This window comes from Panicum virgatum, chromosome 9K (genome assembly GCF_016808335.1).
Source record: "Panicum virgatum strain AP13 chromosome 9K, P.virgatum_v5, whole genome shotgun sequence".
Classification (NCBI taxonomy): domain Eukaryota; kingdom Viridiplantae; phylum Streptophyta; class Magnoliopsida; order Poales; family Poaceae; genus Panicum; species Panicum virgatum.
Window position 1 is genome coordinate 65,128,570 of NC_053144.1, and position 27,678 is coordinate 65,156,247.

Consider the following 27,678-nt stretch of genomic DNA (forward strand, 5'->3'; position numbering starts at 1 on the left):
GAAAAATTGTAATGGCATATTTCAAAATAGGTGAATTGTAATGGCATATCTCAGAAGTTAGTAAATTGTAATGGCATGGATCAAAAAAACCCTTTTTTAAAAACTGGATGCGGATTTGCTACGGAGCCTCGAGCCTGTCTGTCTTCTACTGTAATTATAGTCAACTCCTCAAGTCATCAACCCCCGAGACCACGGCGAGTGACTAACGAAAATTTGCCTTTTTTTCATTTTTATATTAAAAAACAAAATTTCAAAAATATATGTCGAATAGGGAAATTTTCAAAAATGGGTGTCTGTCGCCCCCTAATGGGCGACAGGGTGCCTGTTGCCCATCCAATTGGCGACATGACCTAAATATAAAAAAAAATTATATTTAGGTTCTGGCGCCCAGGGCGCATTAAACAGTGAACTTGTAAAATTAATATAAAATTGTAGAAAAATAGGAAAAATACAAACTCAATTGTTCTGGATTCTATGAAATAATATCTACAACTTTTGTTAGATAAAGTTTTTCATTTGATCAATGTATCTAAATCAAGAAAATTAGTTATTGTACCTAGCAAAATCTGAAATAATTCATTTGGTCTAGTTGTGCTTATCTAAAATTTATCAAACTTTTTTTATAGCTCTTAGAAAATAAAATAATGGTACTGTAAAAGTTACGGCTTCTAATACTCAGTATAGCAGCATGGATAAATAACTCATTTAAACTAGACATATTGCAAGATCTAATTTAAAAACTTATTCTAGAAATGCTTTCTGGGCCTACCAATTTTGTACAAGCCTATGCTCACCATATGCATCACTCTGGCCAAAGATGACATGCATCCTTTATCTTGAGATTTAAATAAAAGTGCATTAAACTAGTATTTAAAATAGAGCAAGATACGTTGATCAAATGAAAAACATTATTTAACAAAAGTTGTAGATCTTGTTTCATAGAATTCAGAACAGTTGAGTTTGTATTTTTTTATTTTTATAGGATTTTATATCGATTTTACAAGTTCACTATTTAATGCGCACTGGGCGCCAGAACCTAAATGTAATTTTTTTACATTTAGGTCCTGTCGCTAATTGGATGGGCGACAAGGGGCACCCATTTTTGAAAATTTCCATATTCGACATATATTTTTGAAATTTTGTTTTTTTAAATTTAAAAATGAAAAAAGCGCGCCGAAAATTTAGGCCGCTGGGCTTGCAAATTGTAGTCGCTGGGTTGGCCCATTCTGCTCCTTTTTTCTTCCGGCACCACGCATTCGATCCTGAGCCCATTTAGCAGATAGCCGGAGTATTAATCTAGCAATTTGGTTTTTCCTACTGACCTACTTTTTTTTCTATTCGGCCTCTATGTACCTTTCGACATCTCAGTTACTGGAGTACTCTAGTTAAGAGGTGTAGCTGTCACGCACTCTCTCTATTCGTTTCGTGATTTCGTTTCATCCGTTGGTCCTCCTAATTTTAATTAATTAAGTTTAATTAAATGTCTATGTTTAATTAAGTTTCTCGTCAGGTTTTGACTTTGAAATGAGCACATCATCTACTTATATGTACTGAACCGATGATGAGCAAACCATACCATGTGTCAATCTTCGCCTCGCTCCTGATCAATATAGCCAGAACTTTTTAAGATTCATAAAACATTTTAAATTGTTCCAAACATATGAGAAGGTTCCAAAAATTCTTTTCTTGTTCCACGATGTACCGACAACTTTGAAAAAAAGTTTCCTAGAACATTTTAAATTGTTTCAAACTTCGCAAATGGTTGAGTTATTCCAAACAGAACAAAATGTTCCGAAACAATTCTGAAATGTTTTCATCTTGATGAACATTTGGAAAAGTTCGAAACAACTCGAGAATGCTGAAGAACGGAACAATATTAATAGTTTGAAGCAAGTTAGAATGGAGAAGAATAATTAAAAAAAGCTTGTTGAAACAATCTGGAAAGGAATTCACCGGCCCACGAAAACTCCAGCCCACGAAACAACAAGTACGAACTGGCCCAGGAAGAAACCACGCACGCGCCGTGTGATTGAAATCGTTTCTGCGATAGCTCGGCGCGGCTTCGCGCGCGTTAAGAACAGACGTTCCCCGCAAAACAGCCCACCGCCGTCGCTCGCCGTGCCGCCCAGACCGCCGTAGTTAGGGTTCAGGGCCTGCTGGGTTAGGGTTTGGGGTTGCCACGGCAGCCGGGGTTTTCACCCCGCTGCGCACTGCTGGTCCTGCTGCTGCTTGAAGGCAACGTGAGCTTATGATTTGTTCGGATGCTGCTCGATGAGTTGCAATTAACGGGATGTGTCTAGATACAGAGATCGGATTGATTACTGGCTCTTGGCCTCAATTCATAGAGGTCAGACAAACGTAACGCCGGTTCAGACATTGTCCATGCATGGCTAGAAGATTTCGTGGTGATGGTGGCAAATTCGACTTGCAGTTAGATCAGTGTGTGGTCAATCACAATCAGAGATCAGAGCCATTGTCACGGGCTCAAGGTGGAGTGGCGTGACAAACTTCTTTCTTAGTGTTGGATAAGCTGGACAAGTAACATTCATAGGCAGATAGCAGCAGCCAGCAGACAATGCAGAGAGAATAAAATCGTTATGGTATGTGCTTGCACTAATCTGCCGGTTTGAAATTATACTTAGTCTGTTCTGTTCAGACATTCAGTATAGGGAAAAGTCTGTTTTTTAACCCTGAACTATCACGATAGTCCGATTTTGGCCCTTGAACTACGAAACCGGACATCCTACACCTCCAACTAACGAAACCGTTTGAAAAACAACCCTGGCTCAACAAAAGGCGGTTTGCTACAGTAAAATTTCCGAATTTCTAGAATTTCACACTTCTCTTAATTAAATAATAAAGAAAACATAGTTAATATTGTCTAAAACTCATGATATTTTTTTGGGAGGTAGATCAAAAGACAAGGAATCTATTTTGGCTAGATGTGCTACAATAGACATAAAGGAATTTGAATTATAAAATTTTAAAAATAGGTAGAATTCAAAATTCCTTGAATTTTTAGGTCAGTTAACCTATGATAAAAATACATTAAAAATATGATAATTCATAATTTTTTATTTAGTTTAGTTAGGTATTTTTTATTGGCCCAAGTTCTATAGAAAATTCATAAATTAAAATTTGAGGAATCAAATTTGATTCAAATTTGAGCATTGCGAAGGAATTCAAAAACTTTCTTAAAAACTTGGGCCAATAAAAAATACCTTATTAAACTAAATAAAAAATTATGAATTATCATATTTTTATTTCATTTTTATCAAAGGTTTAGCTAACCCAAAAATTCATGGAATTTTGAATTCTACCCATTTTTAAAATTTTATAATTCAAATTTCATTATGTTTAATGTATCACATCTAGCAAAATAAATTCCTTGTCTTTTGATCTACCTCCCAAAAAAATATCATGATTTTTAGACAATATTAACTATGCTTTCTTTATTATTTAATTGAGAGAGGTGTGAAATTCCAGAAATTCGAAAATTTTACTGTAGCAAAACCGCCTTTGGCTGAGCCAGGGTTGTTTTTCAGACGGTTTCGTTAGTTGGAGGTGTAGGATGTCCGGTTTCGTAGTTCAAGGGCCAAAATCGGACTATCGTGATAGTTCAGGGTTGAAAAATAGACTTTACCCTTCAGTATATAGTCCTGTTGTTCACTTGTTCGGATTCTTTTAGTTTGTTAGGACTCCTGGACGACCAGTTTTCTTGGCATGCCGTGGAACAATTTCTTGGGAAACTAGGTGGAGGCAGCAAGAAAAGCAATCACAACTTTGCCCCTGCATAGTGCATTTCCATACAATATGAAGCCGGTGTTTCTTCCAAAAAAAATATGAAGTCGGTGCTACATTCACATGCTCTCATTTTCTTTTTCTTTTTCTTTTTGAAAGCTATGCTCTCCTGGTTTTGGTTGTGGCAAGTACCCTTCGTACCTATGCCCCTATCATTTGTCCTTCTCAGCAACTTGTTTATTCATGTCTTCTATACTAGTTCCGTTGCAAGACATGATAAAAAACTCAATATGGACTCGAATGAAAACTGATACAGCTTTAGAATTCGATCAGTTTCTCATTCTTCAGCCACAAGAGCGTCTCTGCTAATCCTTCAGTTAAGCTTCTGGGACAATAACCAAGCTCCTTCTTAGCCTTGTCACATGAGTATGCCCATTGATGTCTGATACAATCCACTCCCTGCAATGTAGAAATTATGGACCAACTATGTATCAACACAAAGCATCATCATTATGTGATGATGAACTAAAACATTAAAATGGAAAATAATACACATACAGGATAGCTGATAAGTGGGGGCTTTCCAGTTATGCGAGCAACAAGAACTGAAATCCGCCCATAGATTTCAAGCAGCCAGAGAGGTATGTGGAATTTGAGCGGCTTTGTGTTCGTAATATTCGCAGCCAGATTGAAAATCTGCACGAATGATGCGTTCTCTCCGGTGAGGAGATATCTTTCACCCACTCTGCCCTTCGCCAATGCTGCTATGTGGCCGCTAACCACGTCATCGACATGGCTGAACGACTCTCTGTCATACCCGTCTCCGATGTAACCAGGTAAACGCCCATTGAACCTTTCAATTAACTGCAAAAAGATCTTTATTTGATCAGGTTCTGCCAATTACTACTTTAACAACATATTCATGGTCAAGAATGTTTTTGCACTGTAACAAAGGAAAGATCTCTTACAACACGGCAGACAAGATTTCCAGATGTAAGAGTTCCAGGTCCATACATGACGCCTGGGTAGACTATGGTGATCGGCACCCCCTCTGCGGCTGCCTGCAGCGCAATCCTGTCTGCTAGAAACTTTGATTTCTCATACTCTGTACAAAATGCTCTCCCTTGATGGACCTGAGATTTAAAAGCAATTTGACAATTTGCAGCAGTATGTAACGTGTAAAAGCATTTCTGAATGAACACGAAATTTTTTCAAATAGCATGCGCGACCCAATTTCAGAATTAGGATCCTAAGTAGGAAATGTCAGCTGGGTGCTAGTATACCAAACCAGGGTTGTTCTACAAGGATGGGTAGATTAAAATACATTCAAATAATTAGGCCTATAACTAGAGCGCGAAATTTATGCTCATTAAAGAAATTCCACTCAGAAAATCAACTAATCGATCGGTAACTAGACGAGCATATACATATGCTCATTATTATATTCATGAAGAGCCACTGCTGTCGAAGTTTGGGAAACAAAAATTCTGAAACGAGTTTGTACCTGTTTCTCATCAGCGACGTAACCATCCGTTGGGCCAATTGCAAAGTATGACGATGTGTAAACTATCTTCTTCACTTCCGGCGTTCTCTTGGCAGCCTTCAACACATTCTCAAGTCCCCCCACGTTCACCTGTTAATTGCAGCAGCTAGTAAATGCACGGGCCTCTCGAAGGGGCCTCCTAGGAGCGTGTCTTTCAACGGGAAAATGCACAGGTTTGCAATGCACGTTTATCATACCAAATCGGTTTGGTAATTGGTATGCGTCACATCTCCCATTTTAAGCTCTCGCCGGCTTCTTTTTTGATATAAAATACATTAGCGAGATGATGCATTAATGCGTAATAAAGGCATGTCAACCACCCTTCAGATTTATTTTTATCATAAAGATGGGAAACATCAAGAGATAATTCTCTATTTGCCATCGAGAAAAAAGATGTACTTCGACACTGAAAATTTATACGTGTTTCATCTCCACACGTTTCACCAACTCATATTGGTCACTTGGGTACAACGTCTAAATGATATGATAGTCTATAAAATCATAAAATGAAGTCTTGCATTAGAGGATTTAGTTTTATTCATTACCTAAATATTAAAGACCTGAGGAATGTTGAGTACTCTATCCTGCTTGTGATGAGTGAATTGTCAACCGTGCGGTGTGATCGTGCGCTTGGTCTTTGGATTGCAGGTACACGGGCGTCGAGTGTCGACGGGGAGCTGCCGTGGAGGTGCTGTGGCCGATGGACCATGTGGTGGACGGCGGTGAAGGGCAGCCGGGACCGGAGCTCGGACCGGGCGGCAGCTATGGCGTCCACTCCTAGATCGAGGGCGCAAGCGGCGACGGAAGGCGGGTTTCTTGGTTTGCGCCACAAAACCAAGGAGGCGGACGGCGGTTGAAGACGCCGAGTCGTGGAGGCACGGGCGTCGGTCTCGGGACTGACGGAGGCGACGGGTGTCGACGACGTCTAGGACCTCGCTGCGGGCGAGGAGGTGACGGGCATCGAGCGGCGTCTAGGGCCGTCAGAAGGCCGAGGTGGGAACGACGTCTAGGGCCACGGCGTGGAGGCGGGAATCTTCCCGCGCGTGATGTTTTGGCGGTTTTCTCAAAACCGGCCACTTACCCGGGTTTCGCGGACCCTCCAAAACCGCGGACTGAAACTTCATCAAGACGGCGGCATCGCGGAGAAGACTTCGTTTCGAAGAAAGAACCTCGGCCGTCGGATAAGATCGTGTACAGGGGGTGCTGCAGGCCAACCGGTCTGACCGGTCCCTGGCACCGGTCTGACCGGTCCCTGGCACCGGTCTGACCGGTCTAACCAACCGGTCTGACCGGTCCAGCGCACCGGTCTGACCGGTCCCGCGGGTATAAATACCCCTTCACTTGTGTTAGGTCAAGGGCGGCTTTTGTAATCTACTCAAAGACAAGGATACACAATCCAAATCCAAATCCAAGAGCTCAACTTGCTTAGCTACACAATCTAAGAAAGAGCAACTAATTAAGCTACACAAGCTAACTAGTTACACTAGGATCTCTACTTCTAGCTACACAAGCAAGAAGATGATTAGCAAGCTACACAAGCTAACTAATTACTAGAGAGCAACTACACAAGCACAAGATATAGATGAATGTAAATACAAGGCTTGTGATTTGGAGAATGCAAACTACCGAGAAGAGTAGCCAAAAATGACACGGTGATTTTTATCCCGAGATTCACTTGGTTGCCACCAAGCTAATCCCCGTTGAGACAAGCTCCAAGGTTGCCGCCGATCCTTTTGCTAGTGGTGACTCTCAAGTCACACTCTCCCACGTGGAGTGCTCACACCGAGCTCTAGCACATGATCCGGCCGGACCACTTGTTGCTCTTCACGTCTCGCTCAACTAGAGTTGCTCTTCGCGGCTCCCGCGGGGTGAGCACAATACCCCTCACAAACTCTTCTCCGGAGCACCGCACAAACTTCTTGCGGGCTTCAACGGAGTCTCTTGCCACCAAGCCGTCTAGGAGGTGGCAACCTCCAAGAGTAACAAGCACACCGGCTTGCAACACGATTACCTAGTGCCACTCGATGCAATCACTCAAAGCAAACGCACTAGAATCGCTCTCTCACTCGATCGGATGATTACTATCAAGTTAGAGTGAGTAAAGGGCTCTCAAGCACTCTCACACATGGACACCAAGTCCCCAAGGTGCTCTCACCGCTCAAATGGCCGGCCACACCCTCTATTTATAGAGGGAGGCCCCAAACTAGCCGTTACACTCAAATCCCGTGAAAACTGAGTTTTCGCGGACTGTCCGCCTCACAAAAACCGGACCGTCCGCCATTTAAAACCAACGGCTAGAACTGCAATGATTATGTGTCAGAGTCGACCGTTAGAGCCCCGGGCGGACTGTCCGCGCCCCTGGGGCGGACTGTCCGCGGTTCAAAACTTCGAACCAACCGATTTGCAAACGTCCCTGACTAAATCTGGAAGTTACCGGCGGACTGTCCGCTCCCCAGGGGCGGACTGTCCGCAGTTCAAAAGGTGAGCACACACAGAACCCGCAGTGTTTCTGTCCCAGAAATTTCAGTTGGAGGCGGACCGTCCGCCCCCAAGGACCAGACGGTCCGCAGGTCATTTTGGGCACCAAGACAGAACAACCAAGTATCTGCGCCCGTTTCAGCTTTTAAAGGCGGACCGTCCGCCCCCATGGACCGGACGGTCCGCAGGTCATTTTGGACCACCCACAGAGCCAAAAAACAGTTCTGTTTGAGCTCAACTGAGATAACGGCGGACCGTCCGCCCCTCAAGGGCGGACCGTCCGCAGGTCTAGGGCGGACCGTCCGCAGGTCTATTTCCAGCAGAAATGTACCTCGGTAAAACGGCCATAACTCTTAGCTCCGATGTCCAAATTAGGTGATCTTGGACTCTATGGAAAGCTAATTCAGAGGGCTACACAACCCAACTGAATTCTTGATCCAAAACACAATGGATCAAAGCAGTATTCCACTCCAAGAGACAACCTAATTTCCAGAGAAAACCGAAAAACCTTTCTTGCTTCCCAAAGTTGATCAACATCAACTCCAACTCTTTCTCCTTTGCAAATGTGCCAACACCACCACGTGAACAACACCAAGTGCATGTGTGTTAGCATTTCACAATCATTTTCAAAGGATTTTCACTTGATCTCACCACGCCACTCGATCCTAGCAACATCGCAATGTTAGATCGCTCAAGTGGCACTAGATGACCGATATGCAGACAAGTTTGCCCCTCTTGATAGTACGGCCATCTATCCTAAATCCGGTCATGCACTTCTCTACACAACCTTTGACCGGTGAAATGAAATGCCCTACAAGTCATACCTTTGCCTTGCGCATTCCATTTCATCTTCCCAAATGTTGATGCCACACAAGCACCAAACTCCATCAAGCCTTTTGATCATCATCATGAGTCAACACTTGGCTTGATCTTTCTTAAATGATATGATCCACTCCATATCATCACATGACCTCTTTGGTCCATCGATCTTGACCTTGCTCGCTCTTCACCGTTGCCTTGGTCCATCGGCGCCAAATCTTGCTCAAGCTTCACCGCCTTGTGGTCCCTCGCTTCAAAGCCTTGACTTGCCCTTCTCCATTGCAACCGGTCCATCAAGCCAAGCCTTGTCTTGATCTTCTCCACTTTGGTCACATAACTCCATGTCATGTCTCATATGCAATGAGCTTCTCGATCACACTATATGAGCATAGCATCAACACTTAGCCATTTCTCCTCCATGTCACATGTTGCTCATACTAGTGTCTTTGTGTGGACTAATCTCCTGTGTATCTCAACATAAACACTTATTAGTGCACATAAGTTGTCACTCAATTACCAAAACCAAACAAGAGCCTTTCAATCTCCCCCTTTTTGATAATTGATGACAACTCTACAAAGATATGGAAATTAAGCATATTCCAAGCTAGCACTTCACACATGTGTAAATAGCTAACTTGGTTTGGATTTTATGTTTCTTATCCACCAATAAGACTACTTGTGAAAGATTGGATAAGCACCATAAAAATCCGACTTGGTAGTAATAACTCCCCCTACATGTGTGCTCAAGAGATTTCGTTTTAAACTCACACACATGCATAAATATGAAATTTGTGGGATTGTTATCACTACTAAGTGATGCTAAGGTATATAGGATAAACCTTTGAAGCGTGATACCAATTTGAGTTGCATCCTTAAAGTTCATTCCTTAGCATCAATGAGTAACTAGACATTCATAAAAAACTCAAGATACCTCATGAGATCAACAATATTAGCAAAGCTCTTGATTCACTTGTAAAAAAAAATGTCTAGCTACAATCTATGCATGCTAGTTGTCAAATCATCAATCAAGTTCTATGACTAGCATACATCACACACAAGCAATGCATATATAAATTTTAAAACTTATGCAAATGCAAGCAAGCGCATGAATATGCACATATCAAATGCAAACAACCAAGTTCATGAGCTTGCTCCCCCTACTTGTGTGCTCCTCTTGTCCAAGAATATTGATCCTCCTCAATATTGCTCATCTTGATCCATGTCCATGATTGCACTCTCATCTCATCTCCCCCTTTGTCATCCAAGGATAATTCATATCTTTGTTCATTTCTCTCCCCCTTTGTCATCAATGACCATAAAAAGGGCCGAAACCATATGAAATTTGCCATGTGAAGATCAATGGCTACCACTTGAATACCCCTTGTAGGCAATCATATGAAGCGCTTGTGGTTTGATACAAAGAGTTGGACTTAGGTAGATGGTTGAGTCTTGAATCTTCATTTTTGATGGACACTTTCAATTTGATTAAAATTGACACTACTTGTAACAACATGTGAAAACATGAAGATTTGAAATGCCACATGTAGGATACTAGTAGGATTCTTGACCTTGATACCTTGTAGTGGGGCTCCTCCCCCTATGTCAAAGTGTTTGTCAATCTACTTGAATCTTGAGCTCTTCTTGATGAGGGTAGCTGTGTTGATTTGAATTGATCACTTAAAGTTGAGGATCACTTGTGAAACCACCATTGTTGCACTAGATGTACTTGAATGAATACCACTTGTATGACCATGTATATCACTTGTAGAGATACAATGATATACCTTGTTGAATCTAGTATCACTTGTAAAATCATGATGGATCACCTTGTTGAATTTGACATTGATAATCAATTCTTGAACTAGATTGTTTCCATGAGCTTCTTTCTCTTTGACTTGATCTAGACTACTTGCCCAAATAATTCAACTCGGTTTGAACCAATGATAAGCTTCTTCACACCTCATTTTAAGGGTTATCTTGACAATGTTGAGTTAAACACTTGAAAGCTCATTTTCTAGATCAACTACTTGGGTTTACTAGCTCATGAACATGTCATATGTTACCACTAGATCATATCAAGCATAGAAGTAATAGTGGCATCATAAAACATTTAAAATTATTTTATTTTTCATGAATGATCACTATATATGACTATATGCACTAATCATGTCCTTAGCATAGTATGAATGCATATGTCAAGCAATTTCACCTTGCTATGTTGGAGTAGAGGATAGTCATTAGATTCCAATTTAGCTCTCCAACTAGCATCATGAAGTCCAATTATAATAGCTTGGTGAAGACAATGAATACTAATATGAAAGCCATTCTTCACCCATATGAAATGAATATCACTTATTATCAAATGCACTATCTTGTTGTGGTTGGCTTGCTTCATCTCTTTGATTTTTGCTTGCATGAGAGAATACCATTTGAATATCACTTGAATTTTCATGAATCTCTCTACTTTGGGTGTTGCTTGCTTTTCTTGATCAACCCATTTGATATCTTCAACTAAGCATCTCCAATGACTCTAGATAACCACTTCTATGTTGGCCTTCCAAGCACCTTGCTTGTCAATCCCACTCTTGGGCGGCTCGCCTCTCTCTAGAGAGAAGTGATCTCTCCAAGAACCATTCTTGACACTTACTTGAAATGAATTTAGTTGATTGATCAAACAATGGACTTGTCATGATGAGTAATTTTGGAGTCTGCTCTAAGTCCTTTTCTTTCTACTTGAGGTTGGTCTTGATTCTCAACTTGAGTACCAAAAGTGTGCCAAAAATACTTCTCAATCAAATGGCCTTGTACCCAATACTCGTGATGCTTCTAGATTATTTCAAAACCAAACCTAGGTTCCTCAACCACTTGTAAAGATGATTTCAACTTGAGGACCTTTCAATTTAAGTGACTCAAGATCAATCCAATATTTATCACTTTTCTTGAGCAGATTCAACTTATCTCAGGCGGACCGTCCGCGGTATACTGGCGGACCGTCCGCGCTTGCTAAGTGCACATATCATCGGTGTAACCGAAGCTTACCGGTGCATCTGGCGGACCGTCCGCGGTCTTTTGGCGGACTGTCCGCAGTGTAATTTTGCGGCTTAAAACTTTTCTGCAGAGACTCTGGTAAACAAGTCTCATGAACGGCGGACCGTCCGCCTCTTACCCGCGGACTGTCCGCACTACCAAAATTCAGACAGCCTAGAACTTTTCCAATTTTCACAATTTCAACTTTGAAATGGGATCATTGCTCAAATAAAATTCCAAAAATCACAAAACTAGCATGAACACCATCCAAAGACTCATATGAGTGAGTAAGAACGAGAAATAAAAAATAGATCAAGTAAAATCAAGGAAACTCATAAATAGCCCATAAAAGCTTTGGAAAATCAAAAATTTGAAGCAAAGAGTGCACATAAGAACCAAATGTCATATGTACTAGTTTTCAAGCCATATTTGAGAAGTAAATGACATTTAGCTCATTTTTCAATTTGCGAAAAGATTTTTCATTCAAAAGCAAGATTTAACACAAATAAGTTTGCAAGCCATCAAATATTTCCAATGAATTTCTCACAACTAGAAAAAGATACTTGTATGTTGTAGTACTTGAACTTCATTGTTTTGACTTGGCATTGGGTTGTATATATGCAAAAACCTTCAATTCCTTGATTCAATCATAAGATCAAAAATATGAATTTTATTTGAATCAAGCCTCCAATGCCTTTGGTACCTACACACATTCATCCACATTTTGATGGTACCCAAACTAGGTTGGGTCCTCTCAAGTTAGGAGCAACATACTTTGGCAATGCCTTAGTATGAATATCGGGATGTTTTGCAATAGTAACAAATGAGGTACCATTACCATCCTTTCTAAGCATAATATTTGCATCAATTGAAATAGGCTTAGAATTGTTACCTAAGGGACATGAATAAGCCATGTGTCCCCTTTCCCGGCATAAGTAGCATCTTCTCTTTTGTTGAGCCTTTTCTTCCTTACTCATTTGATGTATCTCATTGCCTTGCTTCTCATTGTTTGCTTGAGCCTTCTTCTCAAGCTTGTTTGGGCAACCCGAAGCTAGGTGACCCAATATTGCACAACTATAGCACTTGATGTGAGCATGTGGATTCTTCTCTTGAATTTTGTTATTGCTCAACATCTTGGCATCTTGAATATGAGTTGGATGCCTTGCTCTTGTTTTGCCACCCCTTCTTGTTCTCTTTTTCATCATCTTCAAGTCATCTAGTTGATCATCATGGTTGCTCTTGACTTGAGGTTGGGGTGCCTTCTCTTGCTCAACTTGTGGCTTTGATTGAGGTTCTTGTTGCTTCACCAATTGCTTGGTTGGGCACATTGAGGTGAGGTGACCCCAAGTGCGGCACTTGAAGCATTTGATATATTTAAGCTTCTCTTCTTCCTTCTTTAACTTGAGCTTTTCTTTGTTGGGGCAACCAATTGCAAGATGTCCCATCTCATGGCATTGAAAGCACATGAAATGAGATAGCTTCATTTCTTCTTGCTTCTTCATCTTCCTATTATATTTATTTTTGCCCCATTTCTTGCCTTTGGCTTTGCTCTTGTTGGAACCAATGCCACTCATGTCACCGAAGCTTCTTTGATTTTTGATTATGCTTTCAAGGGTGACTTTTGATTTTGTCCATCTCTCTATCTTGTTGCTCAAATACTTCACTTGACTTTGGAGCTCTTTGTTTTCTTCTACAAGGTTAGTCTCATATTGCATAGTAGAAGAAGAACAAGCATCTATATGTGAAGTACATGGCATAGACAATAAATCATCACATGAGGTGGATACATGTTTCTTTCCTAAATCACAAGGGTTAGCAACATTTTGCAATTGATCTTTTAACCCATGTGAAGAGCTCTCACTAGTTTTAATTCCTTTACTAGAAAATTTGTTAGTGAGTAAAGCATGGTCTAGTACCAAATTTTCATGAGCAACACTAAGCTCCTCATGAGTCAATTTTAGCTCCTCATGTGAACAACTCATGACATAAAGTAAATGCTTTTGTTGTTCACATGTGTCTTTGAGAAAAGAGTTTTCTTTTTCAAATTTGATTGTTTTGGCTAACACTTCCTCAAATAATTTGGTCAAGCTAGCATATCTACTCAAGAGCTCATCATATGAATTAAGATCAATCACATTGCAATTTGATACCTTTGTGTCACCTTGTGACATGAAGCAATGTGGAGATGGAGATGAGCTTGTCATAGCAATATCATCCGTACATGAGCCAACTCGATCATCAAGTATGCTTGGAGTAGAATCATAATTTGCAACACTTGAATCATCATCAATCATGTCAAGTGAACTTGTTGTAGATTGATTATCATCGTCATCACTTGACCATGAGATGGAGCAATCTTCCACAACCACCATGTCATGGATGTGCTCATCATCCTCATGCACTTCCTCCTTGGTCTTATAATCATCATGATCATCGGAGGCCGCCCCATATTTCTCATTTAGATAACTCCAAATCTCATGGGCGGTTTCCTTATCCATGATCTCACCAAGAATGCAATTATGCAAAGATCTAAACAAGATGTTAGTAGCTTGGATGTCTAGATCTAGGCATTTCTCTTGTGTTGGAGTTAGATTTTCTTCATCTAACACATGAGAAAAACCTACATCCACCATCCACCACATTTGAGGGCAAATAAATTTAAAATTGCATATCATCCAATTTTTCCACCGTGCAAAGTGTGTGCCATCAAAAATATGTGGACACTCAACATCTAGCCCATAAGTCGCCATCCTCTCGGGTCGGTAAGGACCACAAATGAGAGACCTCGGCTCTGATACCACTTGTAGGGTCGAGATGGCGGACTAGAGGGGGGTGAATAGTCCTTTCTAAAACTAATTGCGCCGGCTAACCGAAACTTATGCGGAATTGAAACTATTCGCTTAGCCAAGACTACACCCCTCTAACTATAACTCTAAGGCACCTCCAAAAAGATCCTACACAAAGTAAATGGAGTGCCAAGCTAGTAAGAGCTCTCCTAACAATTCTAATGCCAAGTCACACAAGCCTAAGCACTAGTACTTTACAAACCGGGGGAGCTCCTACACAATTCTAATGAGCAAAAGCACAAAGCCAACCTAAGCTCACTAGATGCTCAAGGACAAGGATACACAATCCAAATCCAAGAGCTCAACTTGCTTAGCTACACAATCTAAGAAAGAGCAACTAATTAAGCTACACAAACTAACTAGTTACACTAGGATCTCTACTTCTAGCTACACAAGCAAGAAGATGATTAGCAAGCTACACAAGCTAACTAATCACTAGAGAGCAACTACACAAGCACAAGATATAGATGAATGTAAATACAAGGCTTGTGATTTGGAGAATGCAAACCACCGAGAAGAATAGACAAAAATGACACGGTGATTTTTATCCCGAGGTTCACTTGGTTGCCACCAAGCTAATCCCCGTTGAGACAAGCTCCAAGGTTGTCGCCGATCCTTTTGCTAGTGGTGACTCTCAAGTCACACTCTCCCATGTGGAGTGCTCACACCGAGCTCTAGCACATGATCCGGCCGGACCACTTGTTGCTCTTCACGTCTCGCTCAACTAGAGTTGCTCTTCGCGGCTCCCGCGGGGTGAGCACAATACACCTCACAAACTCTTCTCCGGAGCACCGCACAAACTTCTTGCGGGCTTCAACGGAGTCTCTTGCCACCAAGCCGTCTAGGAGGTGGCAACCTCCAAGAGTAACAAGCATACCGGCTTGCAACACGATTACCTAGTGCCACTCGATGCAATCACTCAAAGCAAACGCACTAGAATCGCTCTCTCACTCGATCGGATGATTACTATCAAGTTAGAGTGAGTAAAGGGCTCTCAAGCACTCTCACACATGGACACCAAGTCCCCAAGGTGCTCTCAGCGCTCAAATGGCCGGCCACACCCTCTATTTATAGAGGGAGGCCACAAACTAGCCGTTACACTCAAATCCCGTGAAAACTGAGTTTTCGCGGACTGTCCGCCTCACAAAAACCGGACCGTCCGCCATTTAAAACCAACGGCTAGAACTGCAATGATTATGTGTCAGAGTCGACCGTTAGAGCCCCGGGCGGACTGTCCGCGCCCCTGGGGCGGACTGTCCGCGGTTCAAAACTTCGAACCAACCGATTTGCAAACGTCTCTGACTAAATCTGGAAGTTACCGGCGGACTGTCCGCTCCCCAGGGGCGGACTGTCCGCAGTTCAAAAGGTGAGCACACACAGAACCCGCAGTGTTTCTGTCCCAGAAATTTCAGTAGGAGGCGGACCGTCCGCCCCCAAGGACCGGACGGTCCGCAGGTCATTTTGGGCACCCAAGACAGAACAACCAAGTTTCTGCGCCCGTTTCAGCTTTTAAAGGCGGACCATCCGCCCCCATGGACCAGACGGTCCGCAGGTCATTTTGGACCACCCACAGAGCCAAAAACGGTTCTGTTTGAGCTCAACCGAGATAACGGCGGACCGTCCGCCCCTCAAGGGCGGACCGTCCGCAGGTCTAGGGCGGACCGTCCGCAGGTCTATTTCCAGCAGAAATGTACCTCGGTAAAACGGCCATAACTCTTAGCTCCGATGTCCAAATTAGGTGATCTTGGACTCTATGGAAAGCTAATTCAGAGGGCTACACAACCCAACTGAATTCTTGATCCAAAACACAATGGATCAAAGCAGTATTCCACTCCAAGAGACAACCTAATTTCCAGAGAAAACCGAAAAACCTTTCTTACTTCCCAAAGTTGATCAACATCAACTCCAACTCTTTCTCCTTTGCAAATGTGCCAACACCACCACGTGAACAACACCAAGTGCATGTGTGTTAGCATTTCACAATCATTTTCAAAGGATTTTCACTTGATCTCACCACGCCACTCGATCCTAGCAACATCGCAATGTTAGATCGCTCAAGTGGCACTAGATGACCGATATGCAGACAAGTTTGCCCCTCTTGATAGTACGGCCATCTATCCTAAATCCGGTCATGCACTTCTCTACACAACCTTTGACCGGTGAAATGAAATGCCCTACAAATCATACCTTTGCCTTGCGCATTCCATTTCATCTTCCCAAATGTTGATGCCACACAAGCACCAAACTCCATCAAGCCTTTTGATCATCATCATGAGTCAACACTTGGCTTGATCTTTCTTAAATGATATGATCCACTCCATATCATCACATGACCTCTTTGGTCCATCGATCTTGACCTTGCTCGCTCTTCACCGTTGCCTCGGTCCATCGGCGCCAAATCTTGCCCAAGCTTCACCGCCTCGCGGTCCCTCGCTTCAAAGCCTTGACTTGCCCTTCTCCATTGCAACCGGTCCATCAAGCCAAGCCTTGTCTTGATCTTCTCCACTTTGGTCACATAACTCCATGTCATGTCTCATATGCAATGAGCTTCTCGATCACACTATATGAGCATAGCATCAACACTTAGCCATTTCTCCTCCATGGCACATGTTGCTCATACTAGTGTCTTTGTGTGGACTAATCTTCTGTGTATCTCAACATAAACACTTATTAGTCCACATAAGTTTTCATTCAATTACCAAAACCAAACAAGGGCCTTTCAACTGGCCCAGGTGGATCGAGCTCTAACGCTAACTCTGCTCTTGGCTTTTCTCTTGCCTCTTTGCCTTCTGTTTCAGATGAGCAGCTGTAGACGCTGGGAGACAACGACTTGTGCCTCCTCATCAGCAAGTTCCAGCGCGTCTACCACAACAGGCAGAGGAAGAAGAACCCCGGGTGCTACAACTGCGGCGATCTGAACCACTTCAACGCCGATTGCGCCAAGAAGTCCGGCGGTGGCCAGAACAACTCCTTCGACTACTACCGCCACCGCGACCGCGACAAGGGAGGCTCCAACAAGGAGCGTCGGCGCCACAAGCACCGCAGTTGTGACCGGGGAGGACGCTTCGACAAGGAGTCGCTCAAGAAGCGCTTCCAATACAAGGCCAAGAAGCGGGAGAAGGCCTTCCTGGTGCAGATCAGCGACCTCGACAAGAGCTCCGACATTGACCGCTCTTCTTCACCGACCTCCGACGACGACGATAAGAAGAAGAAGAAGCGGGACAAGGAAGCCACCGGCTTCATCGGCCTTTGCTTGGCGGCCGGTCGGCGCAAGAGCTTCTGCACCATGGCGGGTGAAGCCGACGGTGCTCGTGCGTCTTCGGGTGGACATGCTACACCGACGCACTCCGGCTCTTCTCCTGGATCCGAGAGCGATTAAGAGGTAAACTCCACGATCGACCTGCTTGATACAGAGGTTAGGGAGTTGTACGCCGCTCTCGACAACCAGAAGAGGCTGCTTAAGGAAGCAGCTAGAGAGCGTAGAAAGCTTAGGGCTGAGCTGGCTTGTGCTAGGGAGAAATCTAGTGAGGATGAGTGCGCTGGCTGCATATCTCACATGAATGATCTTGTTCCTCTCCGTGCCAAGCATGATGAGAACGTTGCGAACTTAGATATTGCTAAGACTTTGCTTTCTGACGTGTCTCACGAGCTAGCCAATGCCAAGCATGAGCTTGAACTTGTCAAGGACGCTCCCATTGTTAGTGATGTGCTTGAATGCGATGAGTGTCCCATTTTTAAGTCTGATCTAGTTTCTTTGCAGTCCAAATTTGCTACTGTTGTTTGTGAACTAGAAGAGCTTAGATCTAGGCCTGCTTTGCTTGGCGCTTGTAAGTTTTGTCCCACGCTTAGGTTGGAGCTAGAGGAGAAGAACGCTTTGATCAAGTCTTTTGGAAAGACTAAGGTCGTAGAGTCTAGCCCACCTATTGACTGCTCTGTTTGCCCTGGTTTGATCTCTGATTTGGATAATCTTGCGGTAGAGAAAGCCAACCTGGAGAATGAGAATATCTATCTTATGGCGATTCTTAGTTGGGTTTCTGCTAGTGAGCCGCAGTTGGGCATGATGATCAAGCAGTTCAAGCGTGGTGAAGGGTTTGGGGTTGGTTACACATACACGAAGTCATACTTTGACAGGTTGTATGGTAAGATCGGCAAGGCTGCTGGAAACACTGCTAGCACGAGCACGAAGCCTTCGCTTGTTGACCCCGCGGATGGTGTGCTTAAAGAACCACCGAAAGCACCTCCGCAGAAGCAGGTTTGGGTTCCAAAGCCCAATGAGCTGAGGAACTCCCTCGACACGCTCCCTGCTGCCACAGCCCAGGTTGCCCAGAAGAAGAGGGCTGCTCCTCCCCGTCCGCAGGCTAGGCCTCCACCTCCCAAGCGCGAGGTAACGTACCACTGCGAGTTCTGTGATAGGGAAGGTCACCTGGAGGAGTTTTGCTTCAGGAGGAAGCGGGCTGTGAGGAGAGAGCAGGAGAGACGGAACGCGGACATGTACTCTGCTCGGGTGCATGGTCCTTCTCGGTGTGGTGATAGGCGAGATGCTAGGGCGCGCCGTGTAGGTGGAGGTCAGGGAGACGGTGGTGGTTACCGTGCTCCAGCAGGTGGTCGCTTTGCCGGTCGTGCTCCTGGTCGTTTTTAGTACAGCTATGGACCACGGGACCGAGATTTTGGAGGAGGTTTTGAGGCTCCACCCTTTCCTCGCGGTGGTGTTCGTCAGTCACGCGGTAGACGGGACAGGGGATATGCTTTGTCTGGTTTTGCTAACCCTTCTGTAGAGCAAATGGCTTGACACTGGTTTGCTTCTCACTTTGCTAACCCCAGTGTTGAGATATTTGCTCACCCTTTGTCTCACTACTGATGTGCAGGTCGGAGGCTTGGAGAACCGGTGGATTATGGACTCCGGTTGTTCGCGCCACATGACCGGAAATGACAAATGGTTCTCCAGCCTCACCCAGATGCGCTCAAAGGAGTACATTGTGTTCGGGGATAATGGAAGAGGAAAGGTACGTGGACTTGGCGCTGTTCGGGTTTCTGATCGCTTTACCCTGAGAGAAGTTGCTTTGGTTTCGAATCTTGATTTTAATTAGCTCTCTGTCTCGCAACTTCTTGATGAGGGGTTTGAGGTTCGCTTCAAGGAGGGCTGTTCGCGTGTTTTGAATTCCAGGGGAGATTTGGTTTGCCTGATTACACCTCGCGATCGAGTTTTCTTGGTTGACTTCTCTGGAACTCCTTTTGGCCCTTCTTATTGCTTGATGACTGGTCCTTCTTCTGATTTGTGGAAGTGGCATAGGAGACTTGGACATTTGAGCTTCGATTTGTTGTCGAGACTGAGCTCACTTGGTCTGATCCGAGGATTGCCCAAATTGAAGTTTGAAAAGGACCTTGTTTGCCATCCCTGTCGCCATGGGAAAATGATTGCCGCTTCTCATCCGCCTGTTAATCAAGTGATGATCGCTCACCCTGGAGAATTGCTACACATGGACACAGTAGGTCCTTCTCGGGTGATGTCTGTTGATGGGAAGTGGTACGTGCTTGTAATTGTGGACGACTTCTCTCGCTATTCTTGGGTCTTTTTCATGAGAACCAAGGATGAGGCTTTCGAGTTGGTTCGAGACTTGATCTTGAGGTTGAAAAACGAGCTACCCCAGGCCATGCGAGAGATTCGCAGTGATAATGGCACAGAATTCAAAAACGCTCGTTTTGACGCCTTTTGCAGTGATCAAGGGCTTGAACATCAGTATTCTTCCCCCTACACTCCACAGCAGAATGGAGTTGTAGAGCGGAAGAATCGGACGCTGGTTGAGATGGCGAGGACGATGCTCGATGAGCATAGGACTCCTCGCAAATACTGGGCTGAGGCGGTTAACACCGCTTGTTACGTGTCCAACCGCATTTTCTTGCGTGCTTTCATGCACAGGACTTCTTATGAGTTGCGGTTTGGACGCCAGCCCCGTGTTGACCATCTCAGAGTTTTCGGTTGCCGGTGCTTTGTGCTGAAAGATGGAAATCTTGATAAGTTTGAGTCTCGCTCGTCTGACGGGATTTTTCTCGGTTATGCTTCTCACTCTAGAGCGTACCGTGTGCTGATTATTGATACTAACATCGTCAGAGAGACTTGTGAAGTCACTTTCGACGAGACTGCACCGTGCAATTCTTCTGTCTTTGAAGTTGCAGGAGATGATGAGCTTGGGACCTCCATCTTTGAAGATGAGGAGGAAGAAGCTGCAGAGGGCGATACTGAGGCTACCACGCGTGCTGTGGACCCAGCTATCTCTGCCACGAGCTCGGACGATGACGACGGCCACGATCCGACTACGTCTACTTCCCGGGGGCTGATCGAGGAGGTGACTCAGGCTTCACCAGCTGCACCTGAGAAGACACCAGCTTTGGTTGAGGAGGAGGCGACTTCGACACGGGAAGCACCGTGACACATTCAGCATCGCCATCCACCTCAACAGATGCTAGGTGATCTCAACGAGCGAGTCACCAGGTCCAAGGTAACAAATATCGCTGGCTTTGCTCATTCAGCGTTTGTTGCCTCTTTTGAGCCCAAAGATATTGGACACGCTCTTTCTGATTCTAATTGGGTCAATGCCATGCATGAGGAACTTGAAAATTTTGAAAGAAACCAAGTTTGGGTTTTGGTCGAGCCTCCACCTGCTTGTAATCCCATCGGAACGAAGTGGGTTTTCAAAAACAAGCAGGGTGAGGATGGTTTGGTTGTTCGGAACAAGGCTCGACTTGTTGCCCAGGGGGTTTGCCAAAAAGAGGGTATTGATTTTGAGGAAACTTTTGCCCATGTTGCTCGTTTGGAAGCTATTCGAATCTTTCTTGCATTTGCTGCTTCCAAGGGTTTTAAGGTTTTCCAAATGGATGTTAAATCTGCCTTCTTGAATGATTTTATCGAAGAAGAGGTTTATGTGAAGCAACCCCTGGTTTCAAAAATCCCAAGTATCCGAACTGTGTTTATAAACTTCAGAAAACTCTTTACGGTTTGAAACAGGCACCTAGAGCTTGGTATGATAGATTGAAAACCTTTTTGCTGGCTCAGGGCTTTAAAATGGGATATGTGGATAAACTTTGTTCCTCATGCGATCTGGCACTGATTTCCTTTTGGTTCAGATATACGTGGATGATATTATCTTTGGTGGCTCTTCTCACGCTCTTGTCTCCAAGTTTTCTGAGCAAATGTCCAGGGAGTTTGAGATGAGCATGATGGGTGAGCTGCAGTTCTTCCTCGGGCTGCAGATCAAGCAAACTCCTCAGGGCACTTTTATCCATTAAGCCAAGTACACTAGAGACTTGCTGCGGAAGTTCGACATGAGCGACTTGTCTCCTCAGCCGACTCCGATCAGCACATCGACGGCGCTTGATGTGGACTTGGACGGCGAGGCGGTGGACTAGAAGGAGTACAGGAGCATGATCGGCTCCCTCCTGTACCTGACGGCGACGCGACCGGACATTCAGTTCGGCGTCTGCCTTTGTGCGCGCTACCAGGATTCTCCGCGCACCTCCCACAGGCAGGTGGTGAAACGCATCTTCAGGTATCTGAAATTCACCCCTAAATTTGGTTTTTGGTACTCTGCGGACTCTTCTCTAGTTTTGGTGGGCTTTTCTGATGCCGATTTCGGTGGGTGTCGGTTGGATCGCAAGTCGACATCCGGCACTTGTCAATTTCTCGGTACATCTTTGGTGTCTTGGTCCTCTCGCAAGTAGGCTAGCGTAGCGCTGTCTTCCACAGAAGCTGAGTATGTTGCCGCTGCTAGCTGCTTCTCCCAGATACTTTGGATGAAACAAACCTTGCAGGATTATGGATTGAGTTTTGGTAGGGTTCCCATCTTTGTAGATGTAGCGAAAATGGCCTCTCATGCCATATTTCAATATAATGTTTTGGCGATTGATGACACACGCAACACTTGAACTAATGTGTTTGCTTTGATGATATACTCAGGCTTTGTAGGTTGTTTTGGTACTAACTTCTTATCTAGTGCAACCTACATGGGCAAAAACCGTTGCTTCACCATGACACATATTTTCGAAAGAAAATACCAAAGTCTACAATTGGTATCAATCCTATCCTTGGTATTCATTTGGTGTCATGTTTTTCAAGTTATAGAGTTTGATCCCCATTATGTGAATTACAAGTGCATACATTTGATTAAGTGATTCAAACACTAATGCACACATTTAGGGGGAGCTAACTCTATAGCTTGTGTTTTTGTGACTAACATGCTTTACAAGTGCTATTTGTTGTAGTCACACTCCTTTTTGTCCATATGGTAATACACTCAATCCCTCGATATCAAGATAATACACATTGCAATTAACCTTACATTTGGTATCAATGGATCAAGAAAGATTGGACAAGGGAAGAAGACCAAGCCATAACTCCCAAAAGGTTAAAGAGATATATGATATAGGGAGGCATGGCTAGTCACCTAAAGCTATCTCCATGAATTCAATTTCTTTTGAACACTACCCCTACAAGTCACAATTGGTATTACAATGGATGTCAAGATAGGAGGTGCCACAAGTTTTGAAAAAGGGGGAGCTTGTTCAAACAATGGGAGATATGCCTAATCTAGTTGGTATAACACTCTATCACTAGTGAATTTCTTTTGCTACTAATGATCCTTGTTGCTAGTGGTTATGAAGCTTTTAGGTGTTTGATGACAAAGGGGGAGAAAATGTACCCTAAAAGCAAGCAAGTGATGCCATTAGCAAGGGGGAGGAATGGAAAATGCAATGCAAAAGGATGCATGGTGATAGGGGGAGGTACTTAGTCAATGTGGGGGAGAAGTGCAATTTGATGATCCCATGGATTAAGGTACAAATTTTTCATTGCTCATATAGTTCAAACCACACACAAGCCTTTGTTCTACAATTCTTTCTACAATTGGTATCAAGGGCTCTTTAAAATGAGCATTGAAATGTCATCCAAGCAAGCTAAGTAGTTTCTAACTTTTCAAATTGGTATCAACTTCATATTCTTGAAATTCATCTTGCTTGTTTTGGTTGTGTTGTCATCAATCACCAAAAAGGGGGAGATTGTAGCGAAAATGGCCTCTCATGCCATATTTCAATATAATGTTTTGGCGATTGATGACACACGCAACACTTGAACTAATGTGTTTGCTTAGATGATATACTCAGGCTTTTAGGTTCAAGTGATGACAAAGAGAAGAGAGGCGAAGCTAGGCCCGAAGGGCCGCCCCTACGGGGGTTCCGCCCCTCGCAGGTCTCAGGGCAGCGCCCTGAAACCTAAAAGAAATCAAGTCACCGGTTGAACCGACGCCAAGCAAATTACACACGTCGGTGCATTGACTTGAGCACGTCTGGGAGTTTTAGTATCACCGGATGAACCGACGTAAGGCAAAATGTACTCATCGGTGCAATGACAGAGATGGCCTGCGGGCTAGGGTTTGGCACCGGATGAACCGACGATAGGAAGTTTGAATACGTCGGTGCAATGGCAGAAGCAGACCAAGGAAAATGCATACATCGGATGAACCGATGATGCACCGGTTAATGGCGTCGGTGCAGTTGTCCAGAGAGTTTGTTTTTCAAGGATCAGAGGATAGTTGCACTCACCGGTTAAACCGACGCTAACATTACATACACCGGTCGATTGCGTCGGTTGTTTGCCCGTACACGTAACGGCTAGTTTTCAGTGGGCAGTTTAGTATCACCGGTTAAACCGACGATGGCGATTTGGGGAGCATCGGATTAACCGGTGTTAAGCACATTTCTGGCAGCTTTTCTCCAACGGCTATATTTGCTTGTGCTGCCTATATATATCCCCAAGGCCGCACCATTTGATAGTGCTGGAGTTCAAAGAAGTATACTAGAGCTAAAGATCATCTCCAACCACCATAGAGCTTTATTGTACATCATATAGGCTTAAGCACACTTGTTAGAGTGCTTAGTGCTTGATTAGGGATTAGTTCTTGCGAGAGCTCCCTTGAGAGAAGTCTTGCTGCGGCAAGCAAACACTTGTACTCGTCGTGTGACCCTCCGACTTGGTGTGGAGTGGCAACGACACTTTGTGCGGGGAAGGAGGCCCCTACTTGGTGTTAAAGCTCCAAGATAGTGAAGACGGTGCCGTGGTGACGCTTCGAGATAGACGGTGGCGGTGACCTCGTCTTTGTGACTTGGCGTCACTTAGCCTTTGCTTGTCGGGAGCCTTGGAGGCGTGGCAAGACGGTGATCAAGCGAAGAGACTCGGCATCCCACTTGTTCTTTGTGAGCAAGTGGCCGTGGACGTAGGGAGGGACTTTGGGGTCCTAACCGAACCACGTTAAATCGTGTGTCTTGGTGTCTTCACGGGAGTTTGCATATCCTCTCCCTTACCGCTTTACTTACCGCATTACGTTTCCGCATTTACTCTTTCTTGCTTACCTTTACTTTCCTAGTTAGTTTGATTAGGATTGGCTAGGTTGCAAGTCTTTTGGGGTAAGTAGAGGGTAGCATAGATAAACCTTAGTCATAACTAGCATGTGTAGGACGTGTTAGGTTTATCTTATGCAATTAGATTGAGCCCTAGGATAGAAAAGCGATTAGCGACCCTATTCACCCCCTCCCCCTCTAGGGTCGGACACCCCGGTGATCCTTACACCCCTGTTCCTCTCTTTAGAGTAGATTTGTCCATGGATTTGTGAGACTTTGTGTTGGATGTGATTGGGAAAGGAGGCCCCATCCTCCTTGTGCCCTCTGGGCCTTTGAATCAATCCAATTCTGTCTCTCTTGTGCTTTTTGTGATGGATTTTCGTTTCGATTTTGATGCACTTGATTGTGACGTTTCGTAGAGCTCTTTGGAGTGATTCCCGTGTTTCTAGCTGCGTGCCAAATCTTTTGGAATCACGAGCTCATCAGAATTGAAGTTTTTGAGTATTTGAGAAAACCCCAATCCCTTTTGATCTCCCCCATAATTCTCAAGATTCGTTGATCTTTGGGACGAGATTTTTTGGGGATATGTTCACGGGGTAGGGGCGAAGCTATCCCCCAAGTTTCATCGATTTTCGTGGTCGTTTGGTCGAGATTCGCCGTTTGAATCTAAGTTTTTCGGGGTTTTCTGGGTGCCACCGGTCAGACCGGTGGGCAAGACCGGTCAGACCGGTCTGCTGGATTTTGAATAGACACGACCGGTCAGACCGGTCCAGCGCACCGGTCAGACCGGTTCAGGCAGATCAGTTCTGCAATTTTTCCGTTTTGCTTTCGATTTGCTTCGTGATTTCGCTCGCTCGTTCGCGGCCTTTTGTGTTGGTTTAGCTTTTCAATAGTTACTCCAAACTTTGGTCAGAACGCTTGAGGATTTGGGCGATTTTGGGACATAGGCCGACGATTCGAATTTCGAAGAAATTTTGATCGGCTCCCATTCACCCCCCTCTTGTCGCCGGCTTCGGTCCCACGAGACCACATGGCACTCCGGCAGCTACAGTGTACATGCATCGCTACCGATGCTCAGAGCGGCACGTCATAATTAAACGATGTGCCTTATCTGGATATTGGCGGTAATGTAGGAGCATCGATGCCGGACCTGCTATTGCGAATTTTAAAAAAAAAGATAAAGAAGTGCTTCTGCTCCATATGTGTAAGAGGAATGGAGTATGCAGTATGCACACAGCTGCAGAGAAGATTGAACAAGTTTTTCTTATCGTTCTGGCATCGAGCATCGGCTGCTGCAGTGTTGAAAACTAATGCTTGGACCTTCTCTTTCTAATCCGAGCATCATTTTTACCCAACGCTGTGGCCGCTCTAGAAACCGTGCAATGAAATGCCTTCTCGTAGTGAATCTATGACCACGATGTAGCACGGGGTGGCGCTGGGCACGTCGGAGTTAATGGAGGGAAGAAAAATGTCATAAAACAGCGGGACAACGGACAAAGGAACTTCGTAGAAAGAGCCAAAGAGGCAACCTACCGACTGTGAGTGTGAGGTCGCTATGACGCCACTAGTCAGTAGTCAGCATGCCAAGAACTTCAAATTATTTGCGCATGAGCAAGACGATTCAAAAAAGGATTGTTGAGCATGAGCTTCTGTAAAGTTCTGGCGCTTCTAGACACAGTTAGAACAGTTGTGTAATACTACTAGTATGTACCTAATGTATGTGTTCGTCTACTAGTATGTACCTAATGTATGGGTACGTGTAGAGACGAATGTGAAAAAACACGTTACGTTACGAAGTAGGTCATCATCTTACGGTGTGAAAAACGGAGGCGTCGGGGAGCCACGCCTCGACGGCAGCAGCGGTGTGGAAAACGGCGTCGCGCCCGCGGAATGCGGCGGCAAGCGACTCCTCATCGGTGACGTCGCCGTAGACCACCACGACGGAGGGAGGGAGGCCGGAGGCGTCGACGCCGCGGAGCGCGAACGCGCGCACGTCGTGGCCGGCGTCGGCCAGCGCCGCGCACAGGCGGCCGCCCATGAACCCCGTCGCGCCCGACACCACCACCCTCATGGCCGGTCGACAAAGCTCTCGGGTCGTATAGGATAGCTAGCTAGAGCCGCACCGCGCGCAGCCGGCGGCGCCCGGTTTGATCCCAGATCGCAGCCCACGGCACTGCGCGCTCTCTACCTGCTCGCTCTCCCCTGCTGATCCAAACCTCCAAGGCAACACGCAGCACGCCCCACGCGGCCACGCCAGCACCCAGCTTGAGCTCTTTATAGAAGAAGGGGTCGATGCTCGCGTCCACTCGAGCCGGTCTGGCAAACTAATCCTGATACTTGATAGCGGGACCATCCAAACCCCCAACCAATAGGGAGCCCACAGCCCCACACGGCGGCGGCAATTTGTTTATTATTTTTTCCTGTTAGATGTGCAGGATCAACTAGCTCAGATTAGAACACAGACATAATATAGACTAGGCTCATACCTTAGTCTTTTGCTCATCCATCATCTTTCTTCTTGTTTCTGTGCTTTCTCTGCTCACGTTCAAAGCACAGAGAAGAGGGTGGAGTGTTCTTCCCTATGTTGGCAGTGCTTGTTAGGATTGGATCAGCTAGGGCAGTGGCTTAGGAGTGCAAAAGGGGCTTTACCCTTTCTTTTATAGCACTACACACAGGGGGGACATCACCTAGTTGATTCTAGGTTGATCTTGCCCCCAATCATGGCAAGTCAACAATTGTGGGCTTTTAATTTAGCCCATATCACATTCACATTAGTTTTGTGTTCACATTAGTTCACATTCACAACATTCTCCCCCTTGATCGTGAGGCTAAATTTAC

At 44.7% G+C, this 27,678-nt stretch overlaps 1 protein-coding gene across 1 annotated transcript; it reads right to left on the bottom strand.

The window, feature by feature from the left end:
* Window positions 1-3,807: 3,807 nt before the first annotated feature.
* LOC120647068 (putative dihydroflavonol 4-reductase) lies at window positions 3,808-27,068 on the bottom strand. Its single transcript, XM_039923681.1, has 5 exons — window positions 26,654-27,068; window positions 5,246-5,374; window positions 4,710-4,874; window positions 4,300-4,605; window positions 3,808-4,200 (listed from the first exon to the last, which is right to left on the bottom strand). Exons 1-5 carry the CDS (start codon window positions 26,909-26,911, stop codon window positions 4,060-4,062), a joined length of 999 nt encoding a protein of 332 aa, XP_039779615.1. The 5' UTR covers window positions 26,912-27,068; the 3' UTR covers window positions 3,808-4,059.
* Window positions 27,069-27,678: the final 610 nt, after the last annotated feature.